Source organism: Triticum aestivum, chromosome 2B (genome assembly GCF_018294505.1).
Source record: "Triticum aestivum cultivar Chinese Spring chromosome 2B, IWGSC CS RefSeq v2.1, whole genome shotgun sequence".
In the NCBI taxonomy this organism is placed as follows: domain Eukaryota; kingdom Viridiplantae; phylum Streptophyta; class Magnoliopsida; order Poales; family Poaceae; genus Triticum; species Triticum aestivum.
In genome coordinates, this window is record NC_057798.1 from 198,360,229 (window position 1) to 198,375,198 (window position 14,970).

The 14,970-nt window shown below is 45.0% G+C and overlaps 1 protein-coding gene across 16 annotated transcripts; it reads right to left on the reverse strand.

Annotated features, from left to right (window-relative positions):
* Positions 1-216: 216 nt before the first annotated feature.
* Positions 217-14,680, reverse strand: LOC123044337 (probable mitochondrial saccharopine dehydrogenase-like oxidoreductase At5g39410). 16 transcript variants are annotated; one of them, XM_044467053.1, is made up of 12 exons: positions 13,905-14,680; positions 7,818-10,316; positions 7,460-7,721; positions 5,221-5,462; positions 5,013-5,124; positions 4,413-4,514; positions 4,197-4,333; positions 3,228-3,380; positions 2,987-3,122; positions 1,691-1,872; positions 1,104-1,341; positions 217-525 (listed from the first exon to the last, which is right to left on the reverse strand). In XM_044467053.1, the coding sequence occupies exons 1-2, from the start codon at positions 14,571-14,573 to the stop codon at positions 9,627-9,629; spliced, it is 1,359 nt and encodes a 452-aa protein (XP_044322988.1). In that variant the 5' UTR covers positions 14,574-14,680; the 3' UTR covers positions 217-525; positions 1,104-1,341; positions 1,691-1,872; positions 2,987-3,122; positions 3,228-3,380; positions 4,197-4,333; positions 4,413-4,514; positions 5,013-5,124; positions 5,221-5,462; positions 7,460-7,721; positions 7,818-9,626. The 16 variants fall into 16 exon arrangements, with proteins under 16 accessions (XP_044322988.1, XP_044322992.1, XP_044322985.1 ...); XM_044467057.1 differs by having other exon boundaries at positions 1,691-1,881; XM_044467050.1 differs by having other exon boundaries at positions 2,987-3,380; positions 5,013-5,158; positions 5,243-5,452.
* Positions 14,681-14,970: the final 290 nt, after the last annotated feature.

Here is a 14,970-nt window from a genome sequence, read left to right on the forward strand (position 1 = left end):
TGATAGCAAAGACAAATAATTTCTATTAGCAAGCAGCGAAGGTGAAAAGAAGAAATGCCTTTCAGAACAGTGATGATCAGCTTCCTTTGGTTCAATCTCGTGCAACACCATTGTTGCACCGCCGCTCCTGGCAGCACAGTGAGAAGTCTCCATTTTCCTCGCCTAAAAAAATAGTCCATAGTTTCCTTTTATCGAAACAAACCTGATTGCTCATCGTTTCTTAACAATAGATAGATTGTACATAATCATATCTTGACTCAAAACATAGCATCCAAGATCCAACAGTAGTTTAGCACACAGGCACACGAACCAAAATCGCAAGACTGGACATAACTAAAGTTTAACGACACATGACGCTTAATTTGACTTAAATTTAAAAACATCAAGTAGACAGCAGCAAGCAGCGTGCAAGATCAGTATCACTGGCATCCCCCAACTTGTAAACTTCAAGCTTCATTGGTCCTGCAGAGTTGAAGTAGGCACGGAAGCTTCTGTCCTCATGATTTCACGAGGCTCGGAGGACATCTACAATCAACAAAGTTGCATCGATCAATAAGGATTTAGTAATACGAGCAATGACCAAAATCCCCACTACTTGTTAGCAAGAATTCTGTATTACTCTAAAATAAAATAATATCTATGTGTGAACTGTACGCCTCGTTTAATACATGATTCACAACAGCATGGTCCTATAGATACAGTGAATGTACACTGACAACATACCGTTTTTGCAGTTGATATCTAACTAAGACATCTCTTCCCAAATTCCCCAGATTGTTCCGATGGTTACCACGGACGCCAGCCAACATTATGGTCGTCCTCAAATATTGTCGTGCCCAAACAACAAATAAGCGACAACTAACTCTAGTTGTTCAGGGCAAAAGACAACACAACATGTGAATTGCACACGATCCCTGTACTTTTATTTTGGTTGCAAGACTTTCACATTCGTACAAAATTCAAAAGTTCAGATACAGAAAAAATCATCAAAAGTGCAACAAAGTCACTTCAGGTGAATGATCAAACCATACAGTCTACACAAACTATTTGAGAAGCAATTGAATTAGGAATAGAAGACAGTGAGAAACAGAACAAGAACATACAGCCTGCAGGAACGTCCTGTGTCCGTCGACTCGTCGGTATTCTTCAGGTCCAGCAAATTAGCAGGATGGTTGCGCGGGTAAAACTACTTGAGCTGCTGGTTGTGCTCCTATGGATCCGTCTCCAGCGAGCTTGGTAGGGTACGGAGATCCTTCTCCTGTGACCGCGAGTCACGTTGCTAGGGCTGCCATCGACCATGGTTGTAGGAGGTCACCGGGGTGGGTCTCTTCTCTATCAGATCTGAGACAAACCATACAAAATCTATATTAACCATCAAGTTAGCATGGCATATATTTACATAGAAACAACACAACATCCTAATTGATAATTTTCCTTCTTCCTTATAGTTCTAATTTTGAACATGGCACAATGATTTATTCCCCATTTTAATCTTATACTCGAATTCAAATTCAATCTGTGACACGCATGTCTATACGCCCAATCTAAAATCTGAGAAGAGCGGAAAAAGTGAGAAAGTTCCCTCGGTTATCCCAAGTTTCTAGCTAAATGGAAGGTACATGAAAAAAATATGCATTGCTGGAGTCAGAAGCATGAAATTTAGCACAATCCCAGAATACAAAGTTCATACCTGCATGGTCGTCTTGTTTATTATCGCCATTGTAACCTAGAATGCAAAAATGCATTACTATCTTGCAAGGGCTTGATCGACTATAGTGTAGCCTGCTCATAAACAGCCAAACAGGCTCGACATGCACAACCCCAGAAAAACCTCCGCTCTGACAAATGGTAAAAACTCAAGTTTTACCCCGCCTGCAAGAACTGAACCTCCTCAGCAACATCAGAAATGTAGGACAAGGCATGTAAGTGACATTATTTTGAGGATGAAAAAAATGTATATATATATACATCAGTTGGGAACTGATTATATGCCTTTAGATTCAATAACTCAATTATCCTATAAAGATATTAAGCCTAGAGAGCCCTTTATAGCAGAAGAAAGCTTCACATACATGATAGCCATTTTTTTAATGTAAATCAATATAGCAAATGCAACGAGTAGTAGACGTGTGAGGTCAGTGTTGCTTGCTGGCAAGAAAATGGAAGCAGAAACATGTGAATAAACAACAACTGTATACATGTGGTATTACTAATATTTTTTGCCTTGGACAAACATGTGATATGGAATTTAACTATTGGAACCATATATGAACTGAACAATGTGCATTGTCTAAAGCTAGCACAACATCTCTTCCTATGATATGGTTCATATGTATTCAACCAATTCAAGCCCTTGTGCTTAACCAGTTCTACTTTCAGTTCAGCATACAAAAGGAACGAATAGGAAGTTGAGTAAACGAAAACAAATTTCGATAAAAATGATGCTAGTGGTTGCTTTGGTAGTTCAACTGATTCACAGAACTGATCAAATCTGAGAAAGTTATTGGTTGCAACGGAAATGTGACATTATCCTACACACCTATATTAACCATCAAGTTAGCATGGCATATATTTACACAGAAACAACACAACATCCTAATTGATAATTTTCCTTCTTCCCTATAGTTCTAATTTTGAACATGGCACAATGATCTATTCCCCATTTTAATCTTATACTCGAATTCAAATTCAATCTGTGACACACATGTCTATATGCCCAATCTAAAATCTGAGAAGAGCGGAAAAAGTGAGAAAGTTCCCTTTGTTATCCCAAGTTTCTAGCTAAATGGAAGGTACATGAAAAAAATGCATTTCTGGAGTCAGAAGCATGAAATTTAGCACAATCCCAGAATACAAAGTTCATATCTGCATGGTCTGTCTTGTTTATTACTCGCCATTGTAACCCCAGAATGCAAAAATGCATTAATATCTTGAGAAATTAACTAAGCACTGGACCCAACTGGACCCCTGATCATAGAGATTTTACTTGCATGTGTCATCGATGAGACCGATATCTCCCTCAAACTGAGATCATCATCCAAATGAATCCAGGCATGCTTAATGACTTATACTTGGAGATGCAGTTGCTTCTGATACTCAACGGCCCCATCAAGAATTGATGCCTAACCCCGCAGACCAATGCAAACATGAACCCATTAATTTCATCACAAACATAAACGCAGGAGCACCAAATTCAGCGACAAAGAAAGAAGGAAAAATGGAGTGACCTTGTTGGAATTGGGTAGCAGGCTCTGCAACACCTTCAATCTTCCAGCCGATCGACCCAGGCAACGTCTTCCTTGCTCTTCTTGTTCCTCTTCTTCCTCTTTCATTTCTTCTCACCTTCTCACCCTCCTCTTTGCTCTCAGGTACCAAAGTGCCTGCACAATCACTACCATCAACAAAACTGGAAACCCAAGGTGTTACATGGAATAACCTTTTTTCAGAAATAATTCAACTCTATCGTGAAGCAAGCTATGAACAAAACAAGACCAGACCGTTCATAGTATATACAGTTGTTGAAGAGCAAGTAGTATATACTCCCTCCGTCCGGAAATACTCGTCGGATGAATGGATGTATCTAGATGTATTTTAGTTATAGATACATTCATTTTTATGCATTTCTCCGACAAGTATTTCCGGACGGAGGGAATAAAATTTAGAGCTAAGTATCATTAAGGGCTCCTTTAACACAAGCAGAGATAGCATGATCATAATATACTCCCTCCGTTCCTTGATATAAGGTGTATAGATTTTTGAGAAAAAGTCCGAAATATAAGGTGTATTGCGTTGCACCACTCGTTTGGATTTGTTTAGGGATTGCAGACAGGAACTACAGACCGGACCACGATCGTAGCTAAAAGAACTGAAGAGCGAGCAAGCTCCCTGTAAGTCGACGTATATTCATAATTATAGTCTAAAACAACAAACCCATCCAACCCGAGTAAAAGCAAGAATGTTATAGAAAGCTCCCTATAAGTCGACGTATATTCATAATTAAAGCAAGAATGAATCTACATTGTCTTGAGCCTAAAACCTCATCATGCTCAGGGAATCTCTTCCGGGCACCTCCGGCAAGGCAAGGCAAGGCAGATCTAACTGATTTAACACCTCCGGCAAGCACGCACGCACACAAAGAGTCACAGTATCCTCATCTTGATGAAAGCAAAAATGTATCATGTACTGTAAATACATACCTTGACCTGGAAAAGGTATGGCCCAGTCTCAATTGACAGTCTTAATGATTCATGTTGGCCTTTAGATAAGTTTTTTAACAACAATTTTGCTTGCTGCTTGTAGATCAACTATATTATCACAAGAAAATAAATGGCTCCTGAAATTACAATTTGGGTATTTGGTGAACTATCAAACAAAACAAATAATCAGAATATTTGATTAACAACGCAGGAAACCTCATGAGGAGCCGGAGAAACCAACGGCAGGTGGCAGCGAGGCTCAATAAGTCACTTCCGTTAAGGTGCCTGTCTACCATCATACAAATGTCCATGTCATACCTGCACCAACAACAAAAACAATATTAAGACTCCCTCAATTTGATGCAGTGCAAATCACATATCATGTAGATAAAGTAGGAAACCACAACTTGAATCTCAGTATTATATCAAAAAGCAGAGTCCTGGGCATATGAACAGCAAATTTGAACACACACACACACCCACACACACAAGAGAGAGAGAGAGGGAGGGAGGGAGGGAGGGAGGGAGGCTATACTGCTACTACCAGCAGCTGTAGGCACACAGGAAAGGCAACAGCCATATGCATCCGCATGTTTTTTACACAAGCAAGCAATCAAACCACTTGCCCCGAACAATTTTTCTTCTGTTCTTCTAGCTGTAGTACGCTAATCAAGCATATGTTTGGGGAATAATTCTATGAATTATTGACTCACTTTCCTAGCATTGCTCGTCAGATTCAGAGGCATTTAAATTACAACAATGGAAATTTGAACTTAATAATCGACAAAAGGATTGAGAGAGAAGGCAACATCTTACCAGTTGAAAGAGATGCAAGAGTATGGCTTTGCCCAGGCCGTATTCTTCCACAACACCACCTCCTCCTGTGGTTGTGTGCAGCTACCCGCCGGAGAATCGTGTCTAGTGAAATCTGCCCGTCATGTGATTCTTCTGACAGTAAACAACTGTTGCAAAATCCAAGCAAAAAGAAGTCTCAAATCGGGTGAAAATAGAGGGAGGCACTAACCGTGAAAGGATCCGTGATGAACCTAGGATACACGAGCACGTTGTCGTTGACGGCCTCAAGGTACTTAAGCCCGGCGTCGAACACGGTGCCGCCCTCATCCCCTGCCGCCCCGTCCGGCGTCAAACCCGGCACTGCCCTCGTCGCCCTCGCCCCGCGTCGCCACGACGGAGATGGGGAAGATGAAGACCCGGGGCGAGGATACCGAGATGAGCGCGTCGAGGCCCCGTCCAAACTGAAACAAGCTATCAAGCAGAAAGTAAAAACCAAGAAACAGAACATGGCATATACAAAAGCAACCGGCAATGTGTTGATTCTACTTCAAACCAATGTTCAAGAAAGCGGAAAGCGTAAGCGAAGCGGAAGGCCACAGCTTAGAGCAATGAGCGCTTAAGCGCAGCTTAATCGCACTTAAGCGTTTTTTGAAATTGGCTAGAATTTGACAGATTTTGAATGATATACACATGAAAATAGGAAGCTTGGCACATGGGTAATTGAAGTAGCATCTGAAATACAGTTCACACAATAGCAAATACATATCAGGTTCGCATAGCAAGCAAAATAACAACTAAAATGCAGTTCAGTTCAAATAGACGTAACCTAACAAATATCATGTGGACAGAATTTTGCCAAAATATGAAGGAAATAGTTCTTGAACATAGCCTAGTAATAAGATAAATAGCATATTGCCATTATTGCACAAGCAGACCAGCAGAAGTAGTACAAAAATTGCCAAATTTTGGTCAAATTTAAATAAAAAACGCTTAATCTACCGCTTAGGACAAAAGCGAAGCGCTTTGCCATCGCTCAGCGCTTAATCGCGCTTAAGCGTTGCTTCAAAACGCTTTCTTGAACACTGCTTCAAACCTGAAAATGGCAACAAAACCTAGAATGGCATCTATCCTTGAGATTGCTAGCTTGTACTCAGCTCTGATTAGACACGATTTTAAAATTTTTGAACTGATAAATGATGACACACAAAATATATGTGATACCAAATCTGATCCTCGGGGACTTCAAGGATATCAAAAAATACACCATTTCATGATTTAGATTGATTTTAGCTATTTGTCATGGCTCAACGTGGTGATCACTTCTTTGTATGGACCAATTTTTCAATTTTGTAATGAGAGGGGGAGGTTCAAGGAGAGGGTGAAGTTTCTGTTCATGTTGGGATAGAGCAGAAGCACCCTATGCATAGCAGATTGCTTACAAAAATTTGTTTCATTCTGCAGCACAACAATTCTCTATCATTACTTGCAAACAAAGTTGCAACAGAAAGATTCACTTTCTGCTTAGCATGTCTGCATGGAATTTCCTACATAATTTTCCTGGACTCAGGCAATGGCCTGTAATAATTAAGTAGACAATTTAAGTAGACTAATTTTAGTAGCCCAGATACGAAAACAATTAAATAACAAGCAATAGGAAACAATTAAAAGCCTGATCCAGAACTACAACCAAACTGGAGCGAGCAGTAGATTTCTTAGTCTGGCAAAATCTGATTTGGTAGTGCTTATACATCAAAAAATGTTTATCGACAAAAAAACTATGTGATGCAGTATTTACACAATCCAATATTTTCATATAGGGTCAGCACCAAAGAAACAATTCTGATGCACTGAGATAAACAATTCCAATGTACTTGTTCATATGAATGTTTGGGTGTTTCCACGAGCATGTTTGGGTGTTCTTACAATGCTGAAATTCTATTATTAAGACTAGTGCAATAAGCCATTAACCGACATTTTTATTTATTATTCTATCATAATGGCTATACTATCCAAGAGCTATCACTCCCCCTAATTTTCTATCTCGGAGAAGATGCACATTGGTCCATCAAAATAAAACACTAAAGCCTGGAGCTCGTTAGGAGGCAGTGATATCCCAACATGCAGCTAGCCGAAGATCACCTAAAGAAGGGACTATAGTACCATATAGTTGGAGTTGAATCATTGAGTTACATGCCTGGGAATTTGAATGGGACTCTAGATAATTCCCTGGGTTCAGAACAAGGCACCTATACCTCCCCTCTTGTAGCAATTTACTCTTTATAATTGACTTCATCAAGTTCTAGCTATCTCTCTCCCAAATTGAGGGATGGGGCAGCAAATATTCATATGCTCACTTCAACAAGTTCTAGCTATCTCTCTCCCAAATTAAGGGATGGAGCAGCAAATACTCATATTCTCATGGGAAATAAGAAGACACGAAAAGAGAAAAAGGAGTGAGGAATTTTTACCTGCGCCACAAGGCTCGCAAATCTACGTCGCCCTCCGCCAACAACAGTGCCAAGATGTCCGGTTCTTGTGGATGGCGCCCATGGATTTGAAGTGGGGTGACTTCAATCCCCTCCCTTGATATGGCTTGCTGTTGCCTTTTGAAGTTTGTCCATGGAGAAGAGAAGCGGAGGTCGTTGGCCCAGCACCGCACCGGAGCAGACGACGGCGAGCTCGACCATGTGCGGGCCGTGGTGGTCGTCCTCGTCCATGGGAGGATGGTGGCTGCAGCACCGAATCGAAGAAATAAGCGAGTGGGGCGGGGAGAGACGGAAGAAGGGGAGAGGAGAGGGCATGAATCGAGGAAAGAGGAGAGCTCACCTCGCCGGAGTTGGAGGCGGCCGAAACCCTAGCCACGGGGAGGGGTCGCGCGCGAGTGCTCGCAGCCGTGAGGAGCGGATCTGGCCGGAGTGCAGCGGTGGCGGCGAGCTCGGCGGCTGGAGAGGAACGGGGAGGAAAGGAGGGTAGCGCGGCGGCGGCCGCAGGGCCTGCTAGGTAGCGGCGGCTAGGGTTGGGATGGGAAGGAGAGGGAGCTACGCGAGGAAAAAGATCGGGATGCTGCACGAGTGCGGGAGGAGCTGTCCACGGGAGGTGTTGGTTTTTATACGCCTGTACGCAGAATGACCAAAATACCCCGGTGGGGGCACGGTATTTACATTTTGCTGCCATTACTATTCATTCCAGCTGTTCATCTCGGATCCGACGGCCCGGGTTCATCCAAATCTTGATCCGAAGCCCAGAAACGCATCAAGCAAATCGATCCGACGGCCGAGAGTCGCTGATCTCTGAGGAGGCTTGTACATCCATCCTTCTCTTATTTCTGGATAATAGGGTTGTTGCTTCCACCTAAAAAACGAAGCTATAGCTTCCCCTAAAATAGATAGTGTGGTTGGTTCTCCGGTGAGGTGCGGCCTCCCCATCTTGCGCGCTCGGGAAGAAAAAAAGAAGAAGAAAAAAGTGACTAACGCAACAAAAAAATTCAGGTACCCAATAAATAGCAAAAACCGATATAATACACATGGAGTTGTGTAGTGGCAAAGCAACTTTGACCGTGTGCGTGCGCAACAACCTCCTGGTTTTGTTTGGCCTGGTGCGATCGGGCGGTCGCTGTCTTGGACCATGAGTCCACGGTCCACCATGGCCGCTGTTCATGGAGACCAAAGGCGGCAAGCGGTCAGAGATTGCGATGGACGGCTGTTTTGCGATGCACATGGTACTAGCATGGAAACACACCGTCCAAGTCTTTTACAAAGCCGTTGGTAAAGCGCGTGGGTCGGTGCTCAATCCATGGCCATGGGGGGCAGGGCAAAAGCGCGGTCTCAACAGAAAGCTCACGGATCATCATGATCCAAAACGCGACGCGAACGTCTTCCATCATGGCGTCGTCCCGTATCGGATCCGTAGGGGACACTGCACTACTGGAACGGGATAAGGCGAGGCGTGCACGGCTGGTCTGGTGAGGTGAGTCGCCGCTGTCTCACTGCCCGGCGCGCCGCTGTTGGCTTCCTCCTCGCAAGTACCCAACCAAAACCTTTCCGTTTTGCTTTCCTCCGGTCTAGGAAGGTTGCTGCCGAGCGCGTGTGGGCGGGCAGGAAGGCGCCGCTCGCGCGTGTTGGCTCGATCGACCCACCTACACACAGATGAGATAAGTTTCCTAGAACTGCTACAGGACAAATGTGTCGTCCGATACTCATCCCACGGTAAGCCATCGCCCTTGGATCAAACATTGGACTGCAAATCTGACCATGCTGTGAGAATGCCGGTTCCAGAATTCCAGCAGACAGCGCAAACAGGATGAGATAGACATGCAGGTTCCACATCAATCTTGAACTAACGTCACAACATTTCTTCCCTTCAGGGACTACACGCTTATTATACGTATGTTTCACCCATACGATTCACATTACACGACCACATCCTATTCTTTCTTTCATTCATGCGCGCTAGTAATAACAGTAGTAGTACGGTTTACTTCACATAAACACAGCATACAGGACACTGTTTCTTCACAAATACGTAGTATAAGGCCATTGAGCCTGCTAGACACTCAGGTGACAGGTGGTAGAGAAGCAGCGGCAGATAGCTGGTTTAACGATGAGATCAGGTGTAGGAAGCACGAGCCTGTTAATCTCAAGGGAGGGTCTTCGTAGAGATGAGCTCGAACGACAGCCCATTCTCCTCGAGGCGCTTCTGGAGATCTGTGGGGCCGAAGACGGCGCCCGGCGTGTAGACCCCGCCCTTCGGCAGATTGGCCCGCTGGCTCAGCAGGACGAGGGCACACTGGACGAGGACGATCGGGGTGGTGATGTACCCGATCTCAGGCCCCGAAACTCTGGTCACGATCTCCTTGTCTGGCTTGCTTCCACGCTCTGATGCGCGGGCCGAGTCGCTGTACCCGCGGCCGATGAACCACATTTTGAACAAGGCGCTGCAGACCTCCTCTTCTGTTGGCCCGGTCTTCCTGAACAGCCCGATGGAGAAGAACTCAGGGAATTTCAGCAAGAGGGACCTGCCGAAGGAGAAACCCCCCAGGATGCCGATGAAAAGTCCAGTGCACAGCCACAAGAAAAGGCCCAGGATCGAACGGCTGCTGATCTTCACACCGAAATGTGCAGGTTTGATAGAGGACCAGAATTCCTTCCTATGCTCCGCAAATTCTGGGGTTTCGTCCGCACCAGGAAGGCCCTCGGGATGCTCTGTCACTTTTGCTAGGGTTCTCTTCACAACCACTGTGTCGGCAGAAGGTAGCTTCATCACCCACAGTCCTAGTGCCTTGTCATGCTCAATCAGTGATCCTTTGGGAGGCGGAGGCCCCGGAATCTGCACAAAGGGAGAAGAAACCTTAGCATCAAATGTGATCATTATACAATAAAAGAATGATTCCATCATAATTTCACCAACTCATCATCGCAGGCATTGGATTCAGGGATTCAAAGGCTATAACAAATGTGGTGGACATATTCGCTAGGATCTTTATTCCACGACTTACTAGTTACTACTCCCTCCATTCCTAAATATTTGTCTTTCTAGAGATTTCAACAAGTGACTACATACGAAGCAAAATGAGTGAATCTACACTCTAAAATATGTCTATGTACATCCGTATGTGGTAGTCCATTTGAAATCTCTAAAAAGACAAATATTTAGGAACCGAGGGAGTATAAAACATTTAACAATATTGAAGATTATATCACAAGAAAGGTCAGGGCAGCTTCTGATGATGGGGGTGGGGGAGAACCTTGCCGCTAACACAAGGAAGAGGAAAGCGAACAATGGGATTTCATAGACACTTGTGATATATTTTACCCATACGATTCACATTACACAAGCACATCCTATTCTTTCTTTCAGGCGCGGTAGTAATACTGTCTTGTCTTATTTCACATACGACACTCAGGTGATAGCTGGTTTAATGATGAAAGAAAGCAGACTGATTGTCCAAGAACACCACAGATCAGGTTCAGGAAGCACAAGCCTTTTTGTTAATCTGAAGGGAGGGTCCTTGTGGAGATGAGGTCAAACGACACTCCGTTCTCCTCGAGACGCTTCTGGAGATCTGTGGGGCCGAACATGACGCCCGGCGTGTACACCCCGCCTTTCGGCAGATTGGCTCGCTGCCTCAGCAGGACGAGGGCGCACTGGACGAGGACGATCGGAGTGGTGATGTACCCGATCTCTGGCCCTGAAACTCTGGTGACCACCTCCATGTCTGGCTTGGTTCCACGCTCTGATGCACGGGCCAAATCGTTGTACCCATGGCCGACGAACCACAGTTTGAACGAGGCGTTGTTCACCTCGTCTTCTGTTGGTCCAGTCTTTCTACACAACCCAAGGGAGAAGAACTCGGGGAATTTTAGCAAGAGAGACCTACCCAGGGAGAAACCCCCAAGGATGCCGATGAAAAGTCCAGTACACAGCCACCGCACAAGGCCCAGGATGGAACGGGTGCCGATCTTCACACCAAAATGTGCAGGTTTGATAGAGGACCAGAATTCCTTCCTGCAGTCCACAAATTCTGAGGTTTCATCCACACCAGGAAGGCCCTCAGGATGCTCTGTCACTTTTGCTAGGGTTCTCTTCACAACCACTGTGTCAGCAGAAGGTAACTTCACCACCCACAATCCTAATGCCTAGTCATGCTCGATCAGTGATCCTTTGGGAGGTGCAGGCCCCGGAATCTACCCAGAAGGAGAAACCTTGGCATCAAATGATCATTCTCCAATAAAAATTTGATTCCATCATAGTTTCGCCAATTCATCACACATTGGATTCACAGATTCAAAAGCTATAACAAATGTGGTAGACATTTTCGCTAGGATCTTTACACTATGACTTGCTACAAAACATTTAAGAATATTGAATATTCTATATGACATGTCCAATCTATCACAACAAAGATGGGGGCAGCTAGAAATAATGGGCCTAAGTTGAATTCAGATTGTGGCATTGCCGAAGCCAACCCATTTTGCTTTGTCTTTATAAAACATTCAGCCACACAAAAATTTGTGTGGGCATCGGTATTTAGATCAACCACACAAAATTTACATCCAATCCAAACGGGCCCCAAATGAAAGAATGAATCCATTATTAAGGGCAAGCAAGGCAAATGTGGAGTGAATTACTACCAACAAAATGGCAAAGGGGTAATATTAGCCATTAGAAATACCCATTCTTCATGAAGTAGCAGTGTAGCACATACATTTACACAACAAAAGGCATGGCAGACACCATTCATATGTGAGAAGACCAATGTTAATCTGAGCTTAAGAATTATTCAGTAGCTAGTAGTTGGTCCATGATACTCCCTCTGTTCCTAAATATGTCTTTGGAGAAATTACACTATGGACCACATTCGGAGCAAAATGAGTGAATCCACATTCTAAAATGCATCTATATACATCCGTATGTAGTTCATAGTGAACTCTCTAGAAAGACTTATATTTAGGAACGGAGGGAGTATATGTCAGCTTGATTTTATAGTCCTTATTGGAGCAGCCAGTTAGCACAACATACACGGCCGAACAAAAGAACTACATATAAAATTTTGACGCCTTCAAACAAAGGTGATGATCAGGCGTAAGCAATCTATTATTTCTAAGACAATAAAGAAACAGAACTATACCAGGTTGTACACAAGTACGCAAACACCATATATAACCCAGACATCAGCAGTAAGGCGACGGTCAGGAGTAGGCAATAGTTTTCTTGCAAGAAAATAAAAAGGCAAAACTAACAATACCAGGTTGTCCACGACCACAAGTGCCCCTAGACCATACATAGCACAGGCATTAGCAGTAGTGTATATTCATTCTTAATGATAGAAGACAAGCAACTAGATTTGTGTCCTCCCTATCGTCTGTAAGTCTCTATCTAGCTATAACCGTCCGCCTTCTTAGTTACTCCCTCCGTCCGGAAATACTTGTCATCAAAATGAATAAAAGGGGATGTATCTAGATGTATTTTAGTTCTAGATACATCCCTTTTTGTCCATTTTGATGACAAGTATTTTCGACGGAGGGAGTATATAATAAGAAACTATGCCACACATATTCCGTCGTATCTCGACCTGCATCAATAACTTTTAGATTGTATTTTCTAGTGCTAGTAGTACACTATACCAGCACACATAGTACATACTTCCTCCATCCCAAAATAAGTGTCGCGGACTTGGTACAACTTATTTTGGGACGGAGGGAGTACATCTTTGTAGGTGGTCCAAAATTGGCACTTAGAAAGAAAATCCAAATGTTCTGAGACAGATAACTGGATTTTATAATAAAGAAAGTGCCAGTTTTATGATAACTAACAGAGCAATGCTATTTACAGATTCTACAAAAAACATTACGTTCTGGTTCAATCTGCCGATGGCTAGCTATAACCATGGGGTACTTGCAATTCAAAAAGAACTAGTACGTACAGTTTTCGTAAAAGTCTTATGTAGAAATAGGATTTTCGTAGGTGCAAAGGCAAGGATCAGGGATCTGGCCTAACAAAGCTGTCAATTAGCAGTGTTATGGTATGTGCGCTTATCATGAAAGTCAAGGATAAGGAAAGACATAAATCCTCCTTCTAACTGAATGTATTAGTTTCTATGGGTTTGCTAAAGCACATCTAGATGTGCCATCTAAGTTTTGCACATCTAAGTTATATGTCATTGATTGTACGCAGAGATTCGTGCGGGTATTTTCTCTTTTCTTTTTCCTTCTCTTTTTATGTTGATAGTCACTTAGATGTGCACTAACTAGACTACTAGAGCACGTCTAGATTTGTCCTAGTTTCATCCCTATGACGGCGTACTGTTAATCCCCTCAGCCTCAGCCTCATGAATCACTACCGTCCAAGCAGATTGCTGTGATGAAATAAGTAAATCAATTCCGAAACTACAATGCGAGAATTTTAGTAACTCACCCTGGGCTTCGCCGGCCTTGGCCTGGATCGGCGCAGCGCCTGCAGCTCGCTGGCGTTGGCCACGCCGAGAACGGCCGACTGAAACGTGCCGAAGTTCCCGACGATCTTCCTGTCTGACTCCAGGTTGACGTAGGCGACCACGCTCACCGGCGCGGAGGGCGGCGTCCACTGCCTGGAGTTGAACAGGAACCCGAGCTCCGCGGGGATGGAGTCAAACCCGCAGGCGGAGACAATCAGCGACCCGTTCTTGGCGGCGACCTCGTGGAGGTCGGCCTCGACGCGCTCCATGAACTCGGGCTCGCCGGAGATGTCGAGGCAGTCGGCCCCCGCCTCGGCGCAGGCCGCGGCCACCTGGCGGCCGTGGAGGCGGAAGGGCCCTGCGCAGGAGAGCAGGACGCGCGCCCGCGCGGCGACCGCGGCGAGGGAGGCCGGGTCGGAGGCGTCGGCGACGAGGATGGGGACGTCGGGGGCGGGCCCCGGCGCGGCGGCCCAGCGTAGCGCGGCGGCGACGCGGTCCCGGCTGCGGCCCGCGAGCGCGAGGGAACGCAGCGGGGAGGCGTTGGGGGGCAGGAACTTGAGCGCCTCGCGGATGACGTACTTGCCGGTGAAGCCCGAGGCCCCGAAGATGACGACGTCGAACACCTCCGGCCCCGGCACTGGCGCCGCCATGGAAGAGGGGCTTGGGCTCTCACTCGGGTGCGGCGCGTTGGAGTTGGACTGACTGGTGCGAGGTGGCTTTGGCCTCTCCTTCTCGGTGCGACCGCTTTTGACGTTGCTGTGGGAGGGACGCCGTCACGTTTTCAAGCCTGATCTCGCAGCGTTTTGTTGTGCGTAGTTTGCAGGTAGGTGGCTGTTCGCTGCTTGCAATTTGCATGCAATGCACAGTTGGTTTGCTAGCAGGTGTGGTGTTGCTCGAGCATCAGTCACAATAGGAGTATGACGAATTACGAGTGGACATGATGCCACGCGAGGCTGGTATCACATCCGTTCGTTGTGTGTGATGCATTGTCGTATTCATATAACTTGTTGGATATGTGCATTTCACAGTTTGAAGTGACCATGTCCG

Bases quoted from the DNA above. Each gene is read 5' to 3' on its own strand.
- LOC123044337 (XM_044467061.1), bottom strand. From the start codon at position 14,573: ATGGCGGCGCCAGTGCCGGGGCCGGAGGTGTTCGACGTCGTCATCTTC. The intron at 10,317-13,904 runs GTGAGTTACTAA...CCCTTTGTGCAG, and splicing joins CAAGGCCGGCGAAGCCCAGG to ATTCCGGGGCCTCCGCCTCC.